Here is a 14,101-nt window from a genome sequence, read left to right on the forward strand (position 1 = left end):
TTGTGGTCTCTGCTGGAGGCATCTCCTCTGAAGATGAACAAAGGGGCAGAAGGGAGAGGAAGCCAGGTGTCCCAATGCTCCAGGGGAGCGACCTGTGGGAGGAGAGGCACAGACACAGTGGGGCAGGGCCAGCAGGGAGTCCAAAGTAGAAGGGGCTGCAGAAAACGGCACTATCCTGCTGCTAGGGTTTACAGGCGGCGATGCAGCTATCTCAATATGTCTGAGGTACAATGCCGAAGGAGGCTCCACCTCTCCAGGGAGACCATTAACTCCATTTGTCAGATGCTCGGGCCCGAGATCAGCTTCAACTGTGTGGGTGGATACCCCATGCCAGTGGCACTGAAGGTCACAGCGGCCCTCAACTTCTATGCCTCCGGCTCTTTCCAGGGCTCCCAATCAGCTGTCCACAGTTACATCAAACTGGTGACAGAAACTCTGTTCAGGCGTGCATTGACTTTCATTCATTTCCATATGGACAAGGCCAACCATGCTGAGCGAGCCAGAGGCTTTGCAGCGAGTACGGGGTCAGGGGTGGCCCTTCAGGGTCCTCATTGCGAGTGGCTGCTGGTGAACCTAAAAAGGAGAAGAAGAGCATGTCATTAGTTAAAGTCATCACACTGTCACTGTGCATGCCAGGCACCCTGGCGAGACAATGGAGATCTGCATCATGGTGCCCTCGTCTTTCGATTATCAATGGGGACTCCAGGTTCGAGGCTCGCATCAATGAACAGACTACACTAGAATGGTTGCACAATCTGAAACTCTCACCTCTGTGCACTGCGCTCTTACCTTCGTCTGACATCCCAACCTCACTATGGCCGGTTGATTGACTGAGGTGCACGCCACCTCTCGAGCTCTAAAGCCTCCTGCTCATAGCGGGTGAGGATGAGGAGGTGTGGTGGTCCCCAGCCATTCCATGACCTCTCAATACTATTATGGGATGTAGTCTCCTGAAAGGATAGAGGAGCATTGATTTCTCCACTCTCTACCTGCGTCACCATTGCAGCCTGGCCAACTTCACCTGAGGAAGACCTCGCAGGGCACGTCCAATTCGTGGCCCTCAACTCTCAAGGCATTCAGTCCAAGCAGTCAGGGCTCACCCCATTGGCCAACTCCGGAGTCATTGACAGTGCCACTCAGACTCTAAAACCCCTTAGGTCCACGGGGGCATGGCCAGCCCTTAACTGTTCTCCACACTGACCCATGCCAACATGGTACTCACCCTTCCTGAGCATAGCAGATTGTTGAAGCGCTTCAGGCACTGGAGCCAGGTGTGCCGCACCACGTTGTGGCTGCTCACCCGGGATGCCACCTCTTCCCATGCCTTCTTTGTGAAGTGCGGTGGCCTCCTCCTCCCGTCTCTGGTGACAAGGGTGTCCCTGCTGGCAGCCACCTCCTCCAGCTGAGCAGCGAGGCACTCGTCGGAGAAACGCGGGGCCGATTGCCCTGCTGGCCTCGTGTCCCGCATGGATTCTCTTTCTTGGGTCGCAGCCATGTTACTGCTGCAACTCCAATGCAAGCAACCTCCTTGGGGCTGCCTGCACCGCTTTTAAATCAGCTGCCAGGTCGCCATTGGACCAGGCGGACAAGAGACCCACCCGCACCTTCTCGGAGGTTCTCCAGCCACCTTTCACGCTGGGCGGGCCTTAAATGGAGCAAAATTCTGCCCCTTATGTATCTTTCCACTATAAGGCATATCATTTGGTTGCAAATGCTAGATATGCGGAAGAGTTTAATTTTAATGTGGTTTGCCATGATTCCCTTTCAGCATTCATTCTGAGAAAGAATTTGGATTTTACTGTAAGCAATAGTTTTGTAGCACAAACCAACCTCAGTAAGTCACACTCTATTCTGAGTATGAGTAGAACATTCCAATGTGTAACCAACTGAACCTCATAGAATCCTGATAGCAGCATAATTCTAATTCACAAATAAATTTTCCTTGTCGAACAAGTTACATGATTATCAATATTAAATATACGAATGGATCTCATGGGGAGTTGCTCACAATAAAAAGTCACACTCCTCCTCCTCTGACTGTTTGGTCATTTGCCTCTCTCTGTGTTGAAGGCCGTCTCCTTTTTATTTTTTGGTTTCATTTTTGTTCCCTGTGTATCTCATACATTTCCTTTATTATCTCTACATGTGACTCTTCTTACACACTCAGTTTCTTCTTTTTGTTATTCACTTGAATGTCTCCCGTACAGAAATAAATGAGGAAGTATGTTTCTTTCACTTTGTTGGGGAGGTGGGGTGGGGTGGGAAAGGAACATAATACTTCAGTTGCTATGTGCAGCAATGTAGCCATCAATCAGAGAAGTTGCTCCCCACCTCTGTGAGGGGCACAGGTCTGACACACAGGCCGGGATTTAGTTCTAGCAATGGGAGTCCCCTCTCCTGGTTGAAGAACCAGTGGGAGCCCCACATTCCTTCCATGGGGGAAGCTCAATGCTATTTAAGTTCCCCCAGGCATTTAACTGGCCAGAGTCGGGCCTTCCGTGCAATCAAACCCCTGGTAGGGTGGAAATCCCGCCCCTGAAAGCCGCCAGCCAATCGGAGGCCTGTAGCTATCCATTGCCGGCAACAGTGATTGCTGCCTGTAATGCTTCAAGGCCCAGCCCGAGGATCGATGCTAAATCCCTGGACATTGTAGGGTGGGGGTGTCGGAGGCAAGGCCAAGGTTGGCTTTCAGTGGCCTCTCATTCCTGATGCTGGGCACCTTGATGCTACAGTGAGTGCCTGACAATGAAGGACAGCCCATGAGAATGCAAACAACCCAACAGGGTTTACTGGGCAGCCTTCAGGAGGCACCGGAGACATGATTTTCCTGTTCCCCCCCCCCACCATCATGCCTGCTCCAGTGGGCTCCATTAAATGCCTATATAATACCTATCATGACCTCAGAACATCCTATTGCACTTGAGAGCCAATGGAATATTTTTGAAGTATAGCCACTATTGATGAAAATGAATTCCTTAAATCTGGTGATATATGGCCTGGATCCAGGGCAGCTACCATATTTTTGTAGAAACTTGCCACTCCTACCTGATTGGTCTACATGTTCCACACTATATGGTTTACTTTTAATGCTCTTAGGGCAACTAAAGGTAGACAATAAATGTACCTTGTTAGTGCCATTCACATGCTGAGAACAAATGTATATTAAAAAGCCTATTTGTGAATTGCAAGGTCCCATTAACAATAATGAGATAAATGACCAGTTAATATTGTCTTTGTGTTATTAATTGAGGGATAAATGTTAGCCAGCTGAAGAATCTCTGAAGATGAATCGTACGGACTCAAAACGTTGACTCTGTTTCTCTCTCCGCAGATGCAGCCAGACCTGCTGAGTTTTTCCGGCATTTTCTGTTTTTATTTTGGATTTCCAGCATCCACAGTATTTTGCTTTTAAGGCAAATGGGGTCTTGGATTAACATCTCATCCAAGCGAGCTGCAGCTTTTTATGAGCCTACAAAGAGCGTTCCTGATTCTTCTGTGTCCACAGCGTTAAGAAAACCCTCGATCCTACAGTACAGCAGTCACTACACTTCAAAAGTACTTCATTTTGGGATGTCCAGCAATCATGAACAGCAAGCCAGTCTTCCATCCTTCTTTTCTTTCTTTCCTTCTTTCTATTTCCTTGTCCATCATTTGAGCAATCTTGAGTGATCCCTTTCACTTGCATATTTAAGGGGGCTAATGCCTGTTTCAGGCAGGCACCATGCACAATTAAAAGCCACGTGAACCAGTATGGCATCTGTTGAAAATCCCGCAGGTCATGACAAAAATTCGCAGCTGTATTTCCAACTTTAAACTCACCCAAGAAAAAAACATTGTGCAAATACTTGGAGGGAGTAATTGTTCAGAATATTTGCAGGAAATGGGCCGGGATTATTATGTGGACACTCTTGAGATAACCTGCGGTAAATTTTTAGTTTAACTTATGTGATGTCTGTAGCTGTGATTTATGTGTTGGTGATCTTCACATTAATTAAGGGGCCCATTCCCTGTGAATTTGTTTGTGCTGCTGTGTTGTAGCTTGGATGACAGCAACATCCCAAGCAGCAAACTGATGCCCTGCAGTCTAGCTCACAGAAAACTGGGGAGAGGGCAGCATTTTTGTGCTAAGCAATAACTGGAAAAGCAATGAAAGCAAGCGTGGGTATGAATGAGGGTGGTTCAACTCTGTGAGGTTTCTTCTATTATTCAGCAGATGACAGACTTCTATTATCTCCTATTTGTCATAATGCTGCCACAAATTGTATGTTATGAGGCTGAATATTACTGCAGTTGGCTGAAACAGCAATAGCTGTACTGGTCGAAAGAAGAGTAGCTGGTTCCCTTAAAATCAATAAATATTCCAATTAATTCTAGCCCTGATTTCAGATATTCTGGGATCAAGGGATAAATGTTTGTCACTAATTTGTTTCTAATGTCCATAACGGTATGTGATAGTTAATTGTAGCATCATGAAAATTGTAGCACAAAATATTTAACCAAAACCATATACCTGCAAATAAACCTACATAACTATAATGTACAGGATTTCAGTAACTTTATCCAATTGTCATGTGATTGCTCATTCAGTGACAAAAAACTGTGTACAGACCTAAGACTCAGTAAATTGATGAAGGCACAAAGTATAAGAAAAAAAATGGCTCCAACATCACGGACATCAGCAAAGAGAGGTTCTCTCAAAAAATCCGCAGAAAGTAAGTAAGTAAATATAATTTCTTGTTATTTAAATTAATAAATGAAAGACTCGGGATGATTTTCACATCTCCCGGAAGGGAATGGGAATGGGTGAATGGGGTGAGAGTGACAGTTTCTCAAAAGAGTCAGCAAGGGACCAATCTAAGTTTCTGGGTCCCTCCACATTTTCATGGTTGAGGCGAGCTTCCAGCGTAAACCACACTCCCCCTATGCAGCTCGCCAATTAAGAGGTGGGAAACTAATGCTGCTACAGGTTTCTAAGGCTCTGCAGCAGCTTAGAGGAGAGTTTTGTGTTGTGGCTAAACCAGGAAAGAAATACCATGGATCTGAAAGAACAGACTTCTGGTCAACATGCGCTGCAGGATGGTTCCGAGGTTTTCACATGCAGCCATGGAGATGCCGGTGAAGCAGGTTCACAATAGAAAGGTGGTTCTCTTCCCAGCAGGTGATTGGCAGGCAGCATGGAAAATTACTGAGCATGTAAGAAGTAAATGCAATCAGCATTTTCTCTAGGACTTGGCTGCAGTGTTGGAAGAAATTTACTAATCTTACTAGAAATTCGAAGGTAGGACTCCCTTTCACATCTTTCATCCTTTCTGCACAATCCTGGAGAACCCTCCCTTTGCCTCAGCACTATCAATCCTTCCCTTCCCCACTTGCCATGACTCTCCATTAGAAACATACATAGAAAATAGGAGCAGGATTAGGCCATTCGGCCCTTCAAGCCTGCTCCGCCATTCATTATGATCATGGCTGATCATCCAACTCAATAGCCTGCTCCCGCTTTCTCCCCATATCCTTTGATCCTTTTCGCCCCAAGAGCTATATCTAACTCCTTCTTGAAAACATACAATGTTTTGGCCTCAACTACTTTGTGTGATAGTGCCTTCCACAGGTTCACCACTCTCTGGGTGAAGAAATTTCTCCTCATCTCAGTCCTAAATGGTCTACCCCGTATCCTCAGACTGTGACCCCTGGTTCTAGACTCCCCCACCATCGGGAACATCCTTCCTGCATCTACCCTGTCCAATCCTGTTAGAATTTTATAGGTTTCTATGAGCCCCCCTCATTCTTCTGAACTCCAGCGAATATAATCCTAACCAACTCAATCTCTCCTCATATGTCAGTCCCGCCATCCCAGGAATCAGTCTGGTAAACCTTTGCTGCACTCCCTCTATAGCAAGAACATCCTTCCTCAGATCAGGAGACCAAAACTGCACACAATATTCCAGGTTTGGTCTCACCAAGGCCCTGCATAATTGCAGCAAGACATCCCTGCTCCTGTACTCGAATCCTTTCGCTATGAAGGCCAACATACCACTTGCCTTCTTTACCGCTGCTGCACCTGCATGCTTACCTTCAGCGACTGGTGTACGAGGACACCTAGGTCTCGTTGCACATTCCCCTCTCTCAATTTATAGACATTCAGATAATAATCTGCTTTCCTGTTTTTGCTACCAAAGTGGATAACCTCACATTTATCTACATTATACTGCATCTGCCATGCATTTGCCCACTCACTCAGCTTGTCCAAATCACACTGAAGCATCTCTGCATCCTCCTCACAGCTCACCCTCCCACCCAGCTTTGTGTCATCTGCAAATTTGGAGATATTACATTTAGTTCCCTCATCCAAATCATTAATATATATTGTGAATAGCTGGGGTCCCAGCACTGATCCCTGCGGTACCCCACTAGTCACTGCTGCCATCTGGAAAAAGACCCGTTTATTCCTACTCTTTGTTTCCTGTCTGCCAACCAGTTTTCGATCCATCTCAATACACTACCCCCAATCCCATGCGCTTTAATTTTAAACGCCAATCTCTTATGTGGGACTTTGTCGAAAGCCTTCTGAAAGTCCAAATAAGCCACATCCATTGGCTCCCCCTCATCAACTCTACTAGTTACATCCTCGAAAAATTCCAGTAGATTTGTCAAGCTTTCGTAAACCAAGCTGACTATTCAATTCTGCCACTGTTTTCCAAGTGCTCAGCTATTAAATCTTTTATAATGGACTCTAGAATTTTCCCTACTACCACGTCAGACTGACTGGCCTATCATTCCCTGTTTTCTCTCTACCTCCTTTTTTAAATAGTGGGGTGCATTAGCTACCCTCTAATCTGTAGGAACTGTTCCAGAGTCTATAGAATCTCGGAAGATGACCACCAATGCATCCACTATTTCTAGGGCCACTTCCTTAAGTACTCTGGGATGTAGATTATCAGGCCCTGGGGATATATCTGCCTTAAATCCCATCAATTTCTCCAACACCATTTCCCTACTAATACTGATTTCTTTCAGTACCTCCCTCTCACTAAACCCTGTGTTCCCCGACATTTCTGGTATGTTATTTGTGTCCTCCTTGGTGAAGACAGAACAAAAGCATGTATTTAGTTGGTCAGCCATTTCTTTGTTCCCCATTATAAATTCCCCTGTTTCTGACTGGAAGGGACCTATATTTGTCTTCACCAATCTTTTTCTCTTCACATACTTATAGAAACTTTTACAGTCAGTTTTTATGTTCCCTGCAAGCTTACTTTCGTACTCTATTTTCCCCTTCTTAATCAATACCTTGGTCCTCCTTTGCTAAATTCTAAACTGCTCCCAATCCTTAGGTTTGTTGTTTTTTCAAGCCAATTTGTATGCCTCTTCCTTGGATCTAATAGGATCTCTAATTTCCCTTGTAAGCCATGGTTTGGCCACCTTTCCTGTTTTACTTTTGCACCAGACAGGAATGAACAATTGTTGCAGTTCACCCATGCGCTCTTTGAATGTTTGCCATTGCCTGTCCACTGTCATCCCTTTAAGTAAATGTTTCCTAATCTATCATAGCCAACTCGCACCTCATACCATCGTAGTTTCCTTTATTAAGATTCAGGAACCTAGTTTCAGAATCAACAACGTCACTCTCCATCTTGATGAAGAATTCTATCATATTATGGTCGCTCATCCTCAAGAGGCCTCGCACAACTAGATTGCCAATTATTCCTTTCTCATTACACAATACCCAGTCTAGGATGGCCTGTTCTCTAGTTGGTTCCTCAACGTATTGGTCCAGAAAACCATCCTGTATACACTTCAGGAATTCCCCCTCTACGGTATTGTTACTAATTTGATTTGCCCAATCAATATGCAGATTAAAGTCACCCATAATTACAGATGTTCCTTTATTGCATGCGTCTCTAATTTCCTGTTAATGCCATTCCCAACATCACCACTACAGTTTGGGGGTCTATATACAACCCCCCACTAGCATATTTTGCCCCTTAGTGTTTCTCAGCTCTACCCATACAGGTTCCGCATCGTCGGAGCTAATATCTTTCCTCACTGTTGCGTTAATTTCCTCTTTAACCAGCAATGCAACTCCACCGCCTTTTCCTTTTTGTCTGTCCTTCTTAAATACTGAATACCCCTGAATGTTCAATTCCCATCCCTGGTCACCCTGCAGCCATGTCTCCATGATCCCGACTATGTCATACCTGTTTACATCTATTAATTCATCCACTTTATTGCGAATGCTCCTTGCGTTAAGGCAGAAAGCCTTAAGGCTTGTCTTTTTAACATTACTTGTCCCATTCCCACTATTTTTCACTGAGGCCCTGTTTGATTCTTGCCCTTGATTTCTCTGCCTATCACTTTTCTTAATCCCCTCTCTGTCTTTTGTTCTTGTCCTTGATCCCCCCCTCCTCTGACTCCTTGCATAGGTTCCAATCCCCCTGCCATTTTAGTTTAAACCCTCCCCAACCACTCTAGCAAATATTCCCCCTAGGATTGCCTCTCAGGGGAAAGCAGCAACAGCCAAATTCATTGCACCATGGTTGGCTCTGCTGCACAGCGGAGGATTAAAAAGTGTGGGAATGCAACAGTTATAGGGGACTCGCAGCAGACATCAGTCCTAGTCCTGTCCAGGTGTAACCTGTCCAGTTTGTACTGGTCCCACCTCCCCCAGAACCAGTCCCAATGTCCCAGGAATTTGAAACCCTCCCCCCTCACACCATCTCTTCAGCCACATATTCATCCGATATATCCTGCTATTTCTACTCTGACTAGTGTGTGGCACTGGTAGTAATCCTGAGATCAGTACCTTTGAGGTCCTACTTTTCAACTTACTTCCTAACTCCCTATATTCTGATTTTAGGACCTCATCCCTTTTTTTTACCTATGTCGTTTGAACTAATGTGTACCACGACCACTGGCTGTTCACCTTTCAGAATGTCCTGTAGCCGCTCTGAGACATCCTTGACCCTAGCACCTGGGAGGCAACATACCATCCTGGAGTCTCGCGTGTGGCCACAGAAATGCCTATCTATTCCCCTCACAACTGAATCCCCTATAACTATTGCATTCCCACACTTTTTACTCCTCCGCTGTACAGCAGAGCCAACCGTGATGCAATGAATTTGGCTGTTGCTGCTTTTCCTTGAGAGGCCATTCCCCTCAACAGTAACCAAAGCGGTATATCTGTTTTGCAGGGGAATAGCCACAGGAGATTCCTGCACTTCCTGCCTAGTCTCTGGCTCTGCCTGGTGGTCACCCATTCCCTTCCTGCCTGTGGACTCTTAGCTTGACCACCTCTCTAAATGTGCTATCTAGGATACTCTCTGCCTCGTGGATGCTCCACAGTGTCCCCTGCCGCCGCTCCAGCTCTGAAACCCGGGCCTCCAGGAGCAGCAGCTTGAGACACTTCCCGCACACATGCTGGCCCCGGGTAGTGGAAATGTTCCCAGCTTCCCACATAGAGCAGGAGGAGCACACCACGGCTTTGAGCTCTCCTGCCATGACTTACCCCTTTAAATTAAATTAAACCTTTTGGAAGATACTTAATATCAAATAATATCAATTACTCTAGGGCCCTTCTCCCCTACTCCTCATTGTTACAGAATATAGCCCTTACAAATGATGAACCACAAAATAAGACCTTAAAAACTATAAGCGATAAAAGTAGTAAATACTTACCCGACCATACTCACAGCACTCAAAGGATCACCTCGTTCCCTCCTCACCAAACTCCCTCATTCACCTCTGCTCTCCCAGCTCCTTTTCAACTCCTGACTCCTCTCGCGCTCCTTTTCAACTCCCGGCTCCTCTTCAACTCCCGGCTCCTCTCGCGTTTATTAGTCAGCAGGGAAGACCTCACTTCATCTGTTTTCTATTAGGATTCAAACCTTCAAATATGGCTCCTACTTGGCCACGTCCACTGCTTCTTCCTGTTATCATCTGCACACAATAATCAGGCTCATGTATGTTGAAAACGCTTAGCCAGGGCACATATTAAGTTATTTTCACTCTCTTTGTACAAGAACATGACACATAAGATGAAACGAGTGGTGTGCCACAGGGATCAGTGCAGTGCCTCAACATTTTACAATTTATATAAATGATTTGGAGATTTGGATGAAGGGACTGAAGGTATGGTTGCTAAATTTGCTGTTGATACAGAAGTAGGTAGGAAAGTAAGTTTTGACATAAGAAGGCTACAAAGGGGTATAGCTAGGTTAAGTGAGTGGGCAAAGATCTGGCAAATGGAATATAATGCGGGAAAATGAGCAATTATCCATTTTGGCAAGAAGAATAAAAAAAGAAGCATATCTAAATGGTGAGAGATTGCAGAGCTCTGAGATGCAGAGGGATCTGGGTGTCCTCGTGCATGAATCACAGAAGATTAGTATGCAGGTACAGCAAATAATTAGGAAAGCTAGTAGAACGTTATCGTTTATTGTGAGGGGAATTGAATACAAAAGTAGAGAGATTATGCTTTAGTTATACCGGCTACTGGTGAGACCACATCTGGAGTATTGTGTACAGTATTGGTCTCTTTATTTAAGGAGGGATGTAAATGAGTTGGAAGCAGTTCAGAGAAGGTTTACTAGACTAATATTTGGAATGGAAGGGTTGTCTTATGAGGAAAGGTTAGGTTTGTGTCCACTGGAGTTTAGAAGAGTAAGAGGCAACTTGAACCTTTAAGATCCTGAAGGGTCTTGACAGGTTGGATGTGGAAAGGATGTTTCCCCTTATGGGAGAATCTAGAACTAGGGGTCACTGTTTAAAAATAAGGGATCGCCCATTTAAAACAGAGATGAGGAGAATTTTTTTCTCTCAGAGGGTCATGGGTCTTTGGAACTCTCTTCCCCAAAAGGTGCTGGAAACAGAGCCTTTGAATATTTTTAAGGCAGAGCTAGATACATTCTTGATAATCAAGGGGGTAAAAAGTTATCGGGGAGTTGAGAATGTGGAGTTAAGGTTACAATCAAATCAGCCATGAACTTATTGAATGGGAGAGCAGGCTCAAGGGGCCGAGTGGCCTACTCCTTCTCCTAATTTGTATGTTTGCACAATAGGGAGGGAGACAAGTGTGACGGGGAAATCTTGTCAAACAGCAAGCTTTCACTAATATGGAAGAGGCCACTATCAACATCATCGGAAGATACACAGGATTCAGCATCAAACATAGGGAGACTGAAGGCATCTTTCCTTTGCGTTCTCTTTCTTCTTAACTCTTTCAGGCACACACTGAGCACAACAACATGGTGGTACAATGACCTGCTGATCTGCTATAGCTTTTCCTCGTAATTACAACTGCCCCCTATTCCTCTCCTTGTTTTCTAGGTCAGAAAGATTCCCAAGTCACTAGTTCTAGACAGACTGTTAATGAAAAGTCTAGAGGTCACTGACCCTGATCATCTCATGGGCTCCTCCATGAAGCATAGCAACCACCCTCCTCCTGTGTTGCTGCCATTGCAGGAGAATCTCTTAGAGCACTGGAATAGGTTATAGAATGCTTCAACCAGGCACCAGGGTCTTGTATTGAGATGAAGAATGGTTTCTATAAGTCAATAGAAGCAGGGATTGTGATGCACAATTAACCCACACTTGTTCAAAGTGGTGCAGGTACCATGCAAATTTCATGCTGCCTGTATATTATAATGATTGTGGCATGCAACCCAGCACCAATTGTGCAATTGTGTGGCTGCATGCTTTAGTTGTGGCACAAGTTCACGTGAGGTTAGCACCACTTAAAGCTGTCCTGCACTAAAAGCCAGACTGCACTCCTTAAAAGTGAGGTGCATTCTGGCTGCAGCAGGTGCTGAAACTGGTTAAAGAAGAGTTGAAGAACCTCTGGAAATGGCACAACAGGCCAGAGTGTGTTCGCTAAGCTCTCTGATGCAGCACTGGAAGCTGTGGTGCAGGAGGTGTACAAGAGAAGAGCAGTGAATGCATCCTCACATGCCATATGCTGCTAATTGCACCACTGGCCTCGTACAGTGTCCCATACACTACCGCCCCTTCACTCACCTCCCAACAATCTCTATCAAACACGAAACCTCAAATTTATAGACTAACCTCAGTTTCATACACTTAGCGCTGCTGCAAGCTCCACATTCACATCTCATAGCATGCACACAGTCCTGGCTATTTAACCATAGCAGATCCATTACCCAAACACATTGCACCATACTCAGTGGCCCATAATAAGCAGAAGCAGCAGCTGACTGGTAGGATTTTCAGACAGGATAGCAAGGTTGATAAAAAAGAGAGAGAGTTGCCATATTGGTTAAATAAACAATCATAGTTGTGAGGAGGGTTTTTGTTATACTTCTGATAGCCAATTGGTGAAGGAAGAAACCAGAGCCAATCTTTAATTGGAATATATTTATTCACAGAGTGAAACATTACAGGTATATATCTCCTGACTCCACTCCCCACGTATGTCAGTAAGTGTTTCTTTGTATGTGCTGATCTAACCATCAAATCAATGCCCTCCACCTATATGTACTTAACCTCATTGATACAATTAACAGGGGTGACATGCTAGAAGTAGCATCAATTGAGACAAATGGATTGAACTTGGAACGAAAAAGGGGCAATCATACTGTTGGGAGTAAATACAAAGGGAGATAGAAGAGCAAATATATAGCCAAATTGCAGAGAAATGCAGAAAAGATAGGGCAGTATCAGAAGGGGATTTCTACTACTATAATATTGACTGGGATAAAATTCATGTAAAGGGCATAGAGAATGCAGAGCTCTTAAAATGTATTCAGGAGAACTATTTTAGCCAGTAAGTAGCAAGCCTAGCAAGAGAAGAGGCAGTTTTGCATGTAGATACTGAGAAGCATTGAAGAACAGAGGGAACCAAGGAGCAAATGTTTAAGATCCCTGAAGGTAGCAGGGCAGATAGACACAATGGTTAAAAAAAGGCATACAGTATACTTTCTTTTATTGACCGAGACATAGGGCAGAAATTTTCCTATGGCAGGGTTTCATGCCCTGTTATTGGAGAAGTTGACAGGGAATACATTCCTGCCAATCAGGACCACCCCACTGCCATTTAACTAGCATTAAGTAACTGGAGCTGGAGGAAAGCCTGCCTCAGAAAGCTGCCAGCTAATCTAATTGAGCAGCAGCTCACTGGTCCCAGCAGCACCACCGGGAGCAGTAGACACCTCTGGAACTACAGGCAGTTCCGAGTGTCAAAGTGCTGAAGCCTAAAGGACGAGTTATGTCTGGGGTCTCCTAGTGCGGTGGCAAGGGGTGTGGTGGCCCGGGGGCTTCCTTCCACTGATCCATCTTGCCACTTTCCCTTGGACTCATGAGCTAGGTATATACATCCTGCCATCCCAAAAATTACCCATTTATTCCTATTCTCTGCTGCCTTCTGAAAATCCAAATATGCTTTATCCGCTGGTTTCTCCTTAGCTACCCTGCTTGTTACATCCTCAGTGAACTCAAATAGATTTGTTAAACACAATTTCCCCTTTATAAAGCTGTGTTAACTTTTCCTGATCATATAGTGAATTTTCCAAGTGCACTGTTACCACATCCTTAATAATAGATTCTAACATTTCCCTACTGCTGATGTCAGGCTAAGTGGCCCAAATTCCCTGATTTCTTTCTCCCTCCTTTTTTGAACAACAAGGTTAGGTTTGCTATCTTCCAATCGACGCAGACCATTCTAGGATACATGGAATTCTGGAAGAACAAAACCTATACATTCACTATTTCTGCAGCCAACCCTAGGGTTTAGATATCAGGTCCAGAGAATTTGTCAGCTTTTAGTGCTGTTAATTGCTCCAGTACTTTTTCAGTACTAATATTAATTACTTTGTTTGTTAGACCCTTGGTTTCCCATATTTAGGAAATGTTCTTTGTGTCTTCTACTGTGAAGACAGGAACAAAATATTTGTTTAACGTCTCTGCCAATTCTCTATCTCCTGAGGCACCCATGTTTACTTTCAATAATCTCTTCCTTTTTACATATTTGCAAAAGCATTTAGAATCTGTTTTTATATTTCTTGCTTGTTTACTCTCATGTTTAATTTTCTCCCTCTTTATCAATTTCTTGGTCATCTTCTGATAATTTTTAAAACCTTCCCAATTTTAAGACTTA

General features: G+C 44.5%; 1 protein-coding gene across 1 annotated transcript in view; it reads left to right on the forward strand.

Moving 5' to 3' along the window:
* cfap92 (cilia and flagella associated protein 92 (putative)) overlaps positions 1 to 14,101 on the forward strand; it is a 122,578-nt gene that overhangs the window by 16,410 nt on the left and 92,067 nt on the right. Inside the window, exon 5 of the mRNA XM_078543038.1 lies at positions 4,588 to 4,712. Within this exon, the coding sequence (XP_078399164.1) occupies positions 4,588 to 4,712 (125 nt within the window). The remainder of the gene's footprint in view (positions 1 to 4,587; positions 4,713 to 14,101) is intronic.

Source organism: Cetorhinus maximus, chromosome 6 (assembly GCF_964194155.1).
Source record: "Cetorhinus maximus chromosome 6, sCetMax3.hap1.1, whole genome shotgun sequence".
NCBI lineage: Eukaryota > Metazoa > Chordata > Chondrichthyes > Lamniformes > Cetorhinidae > Cetorhinus > Cetorhinus maximus.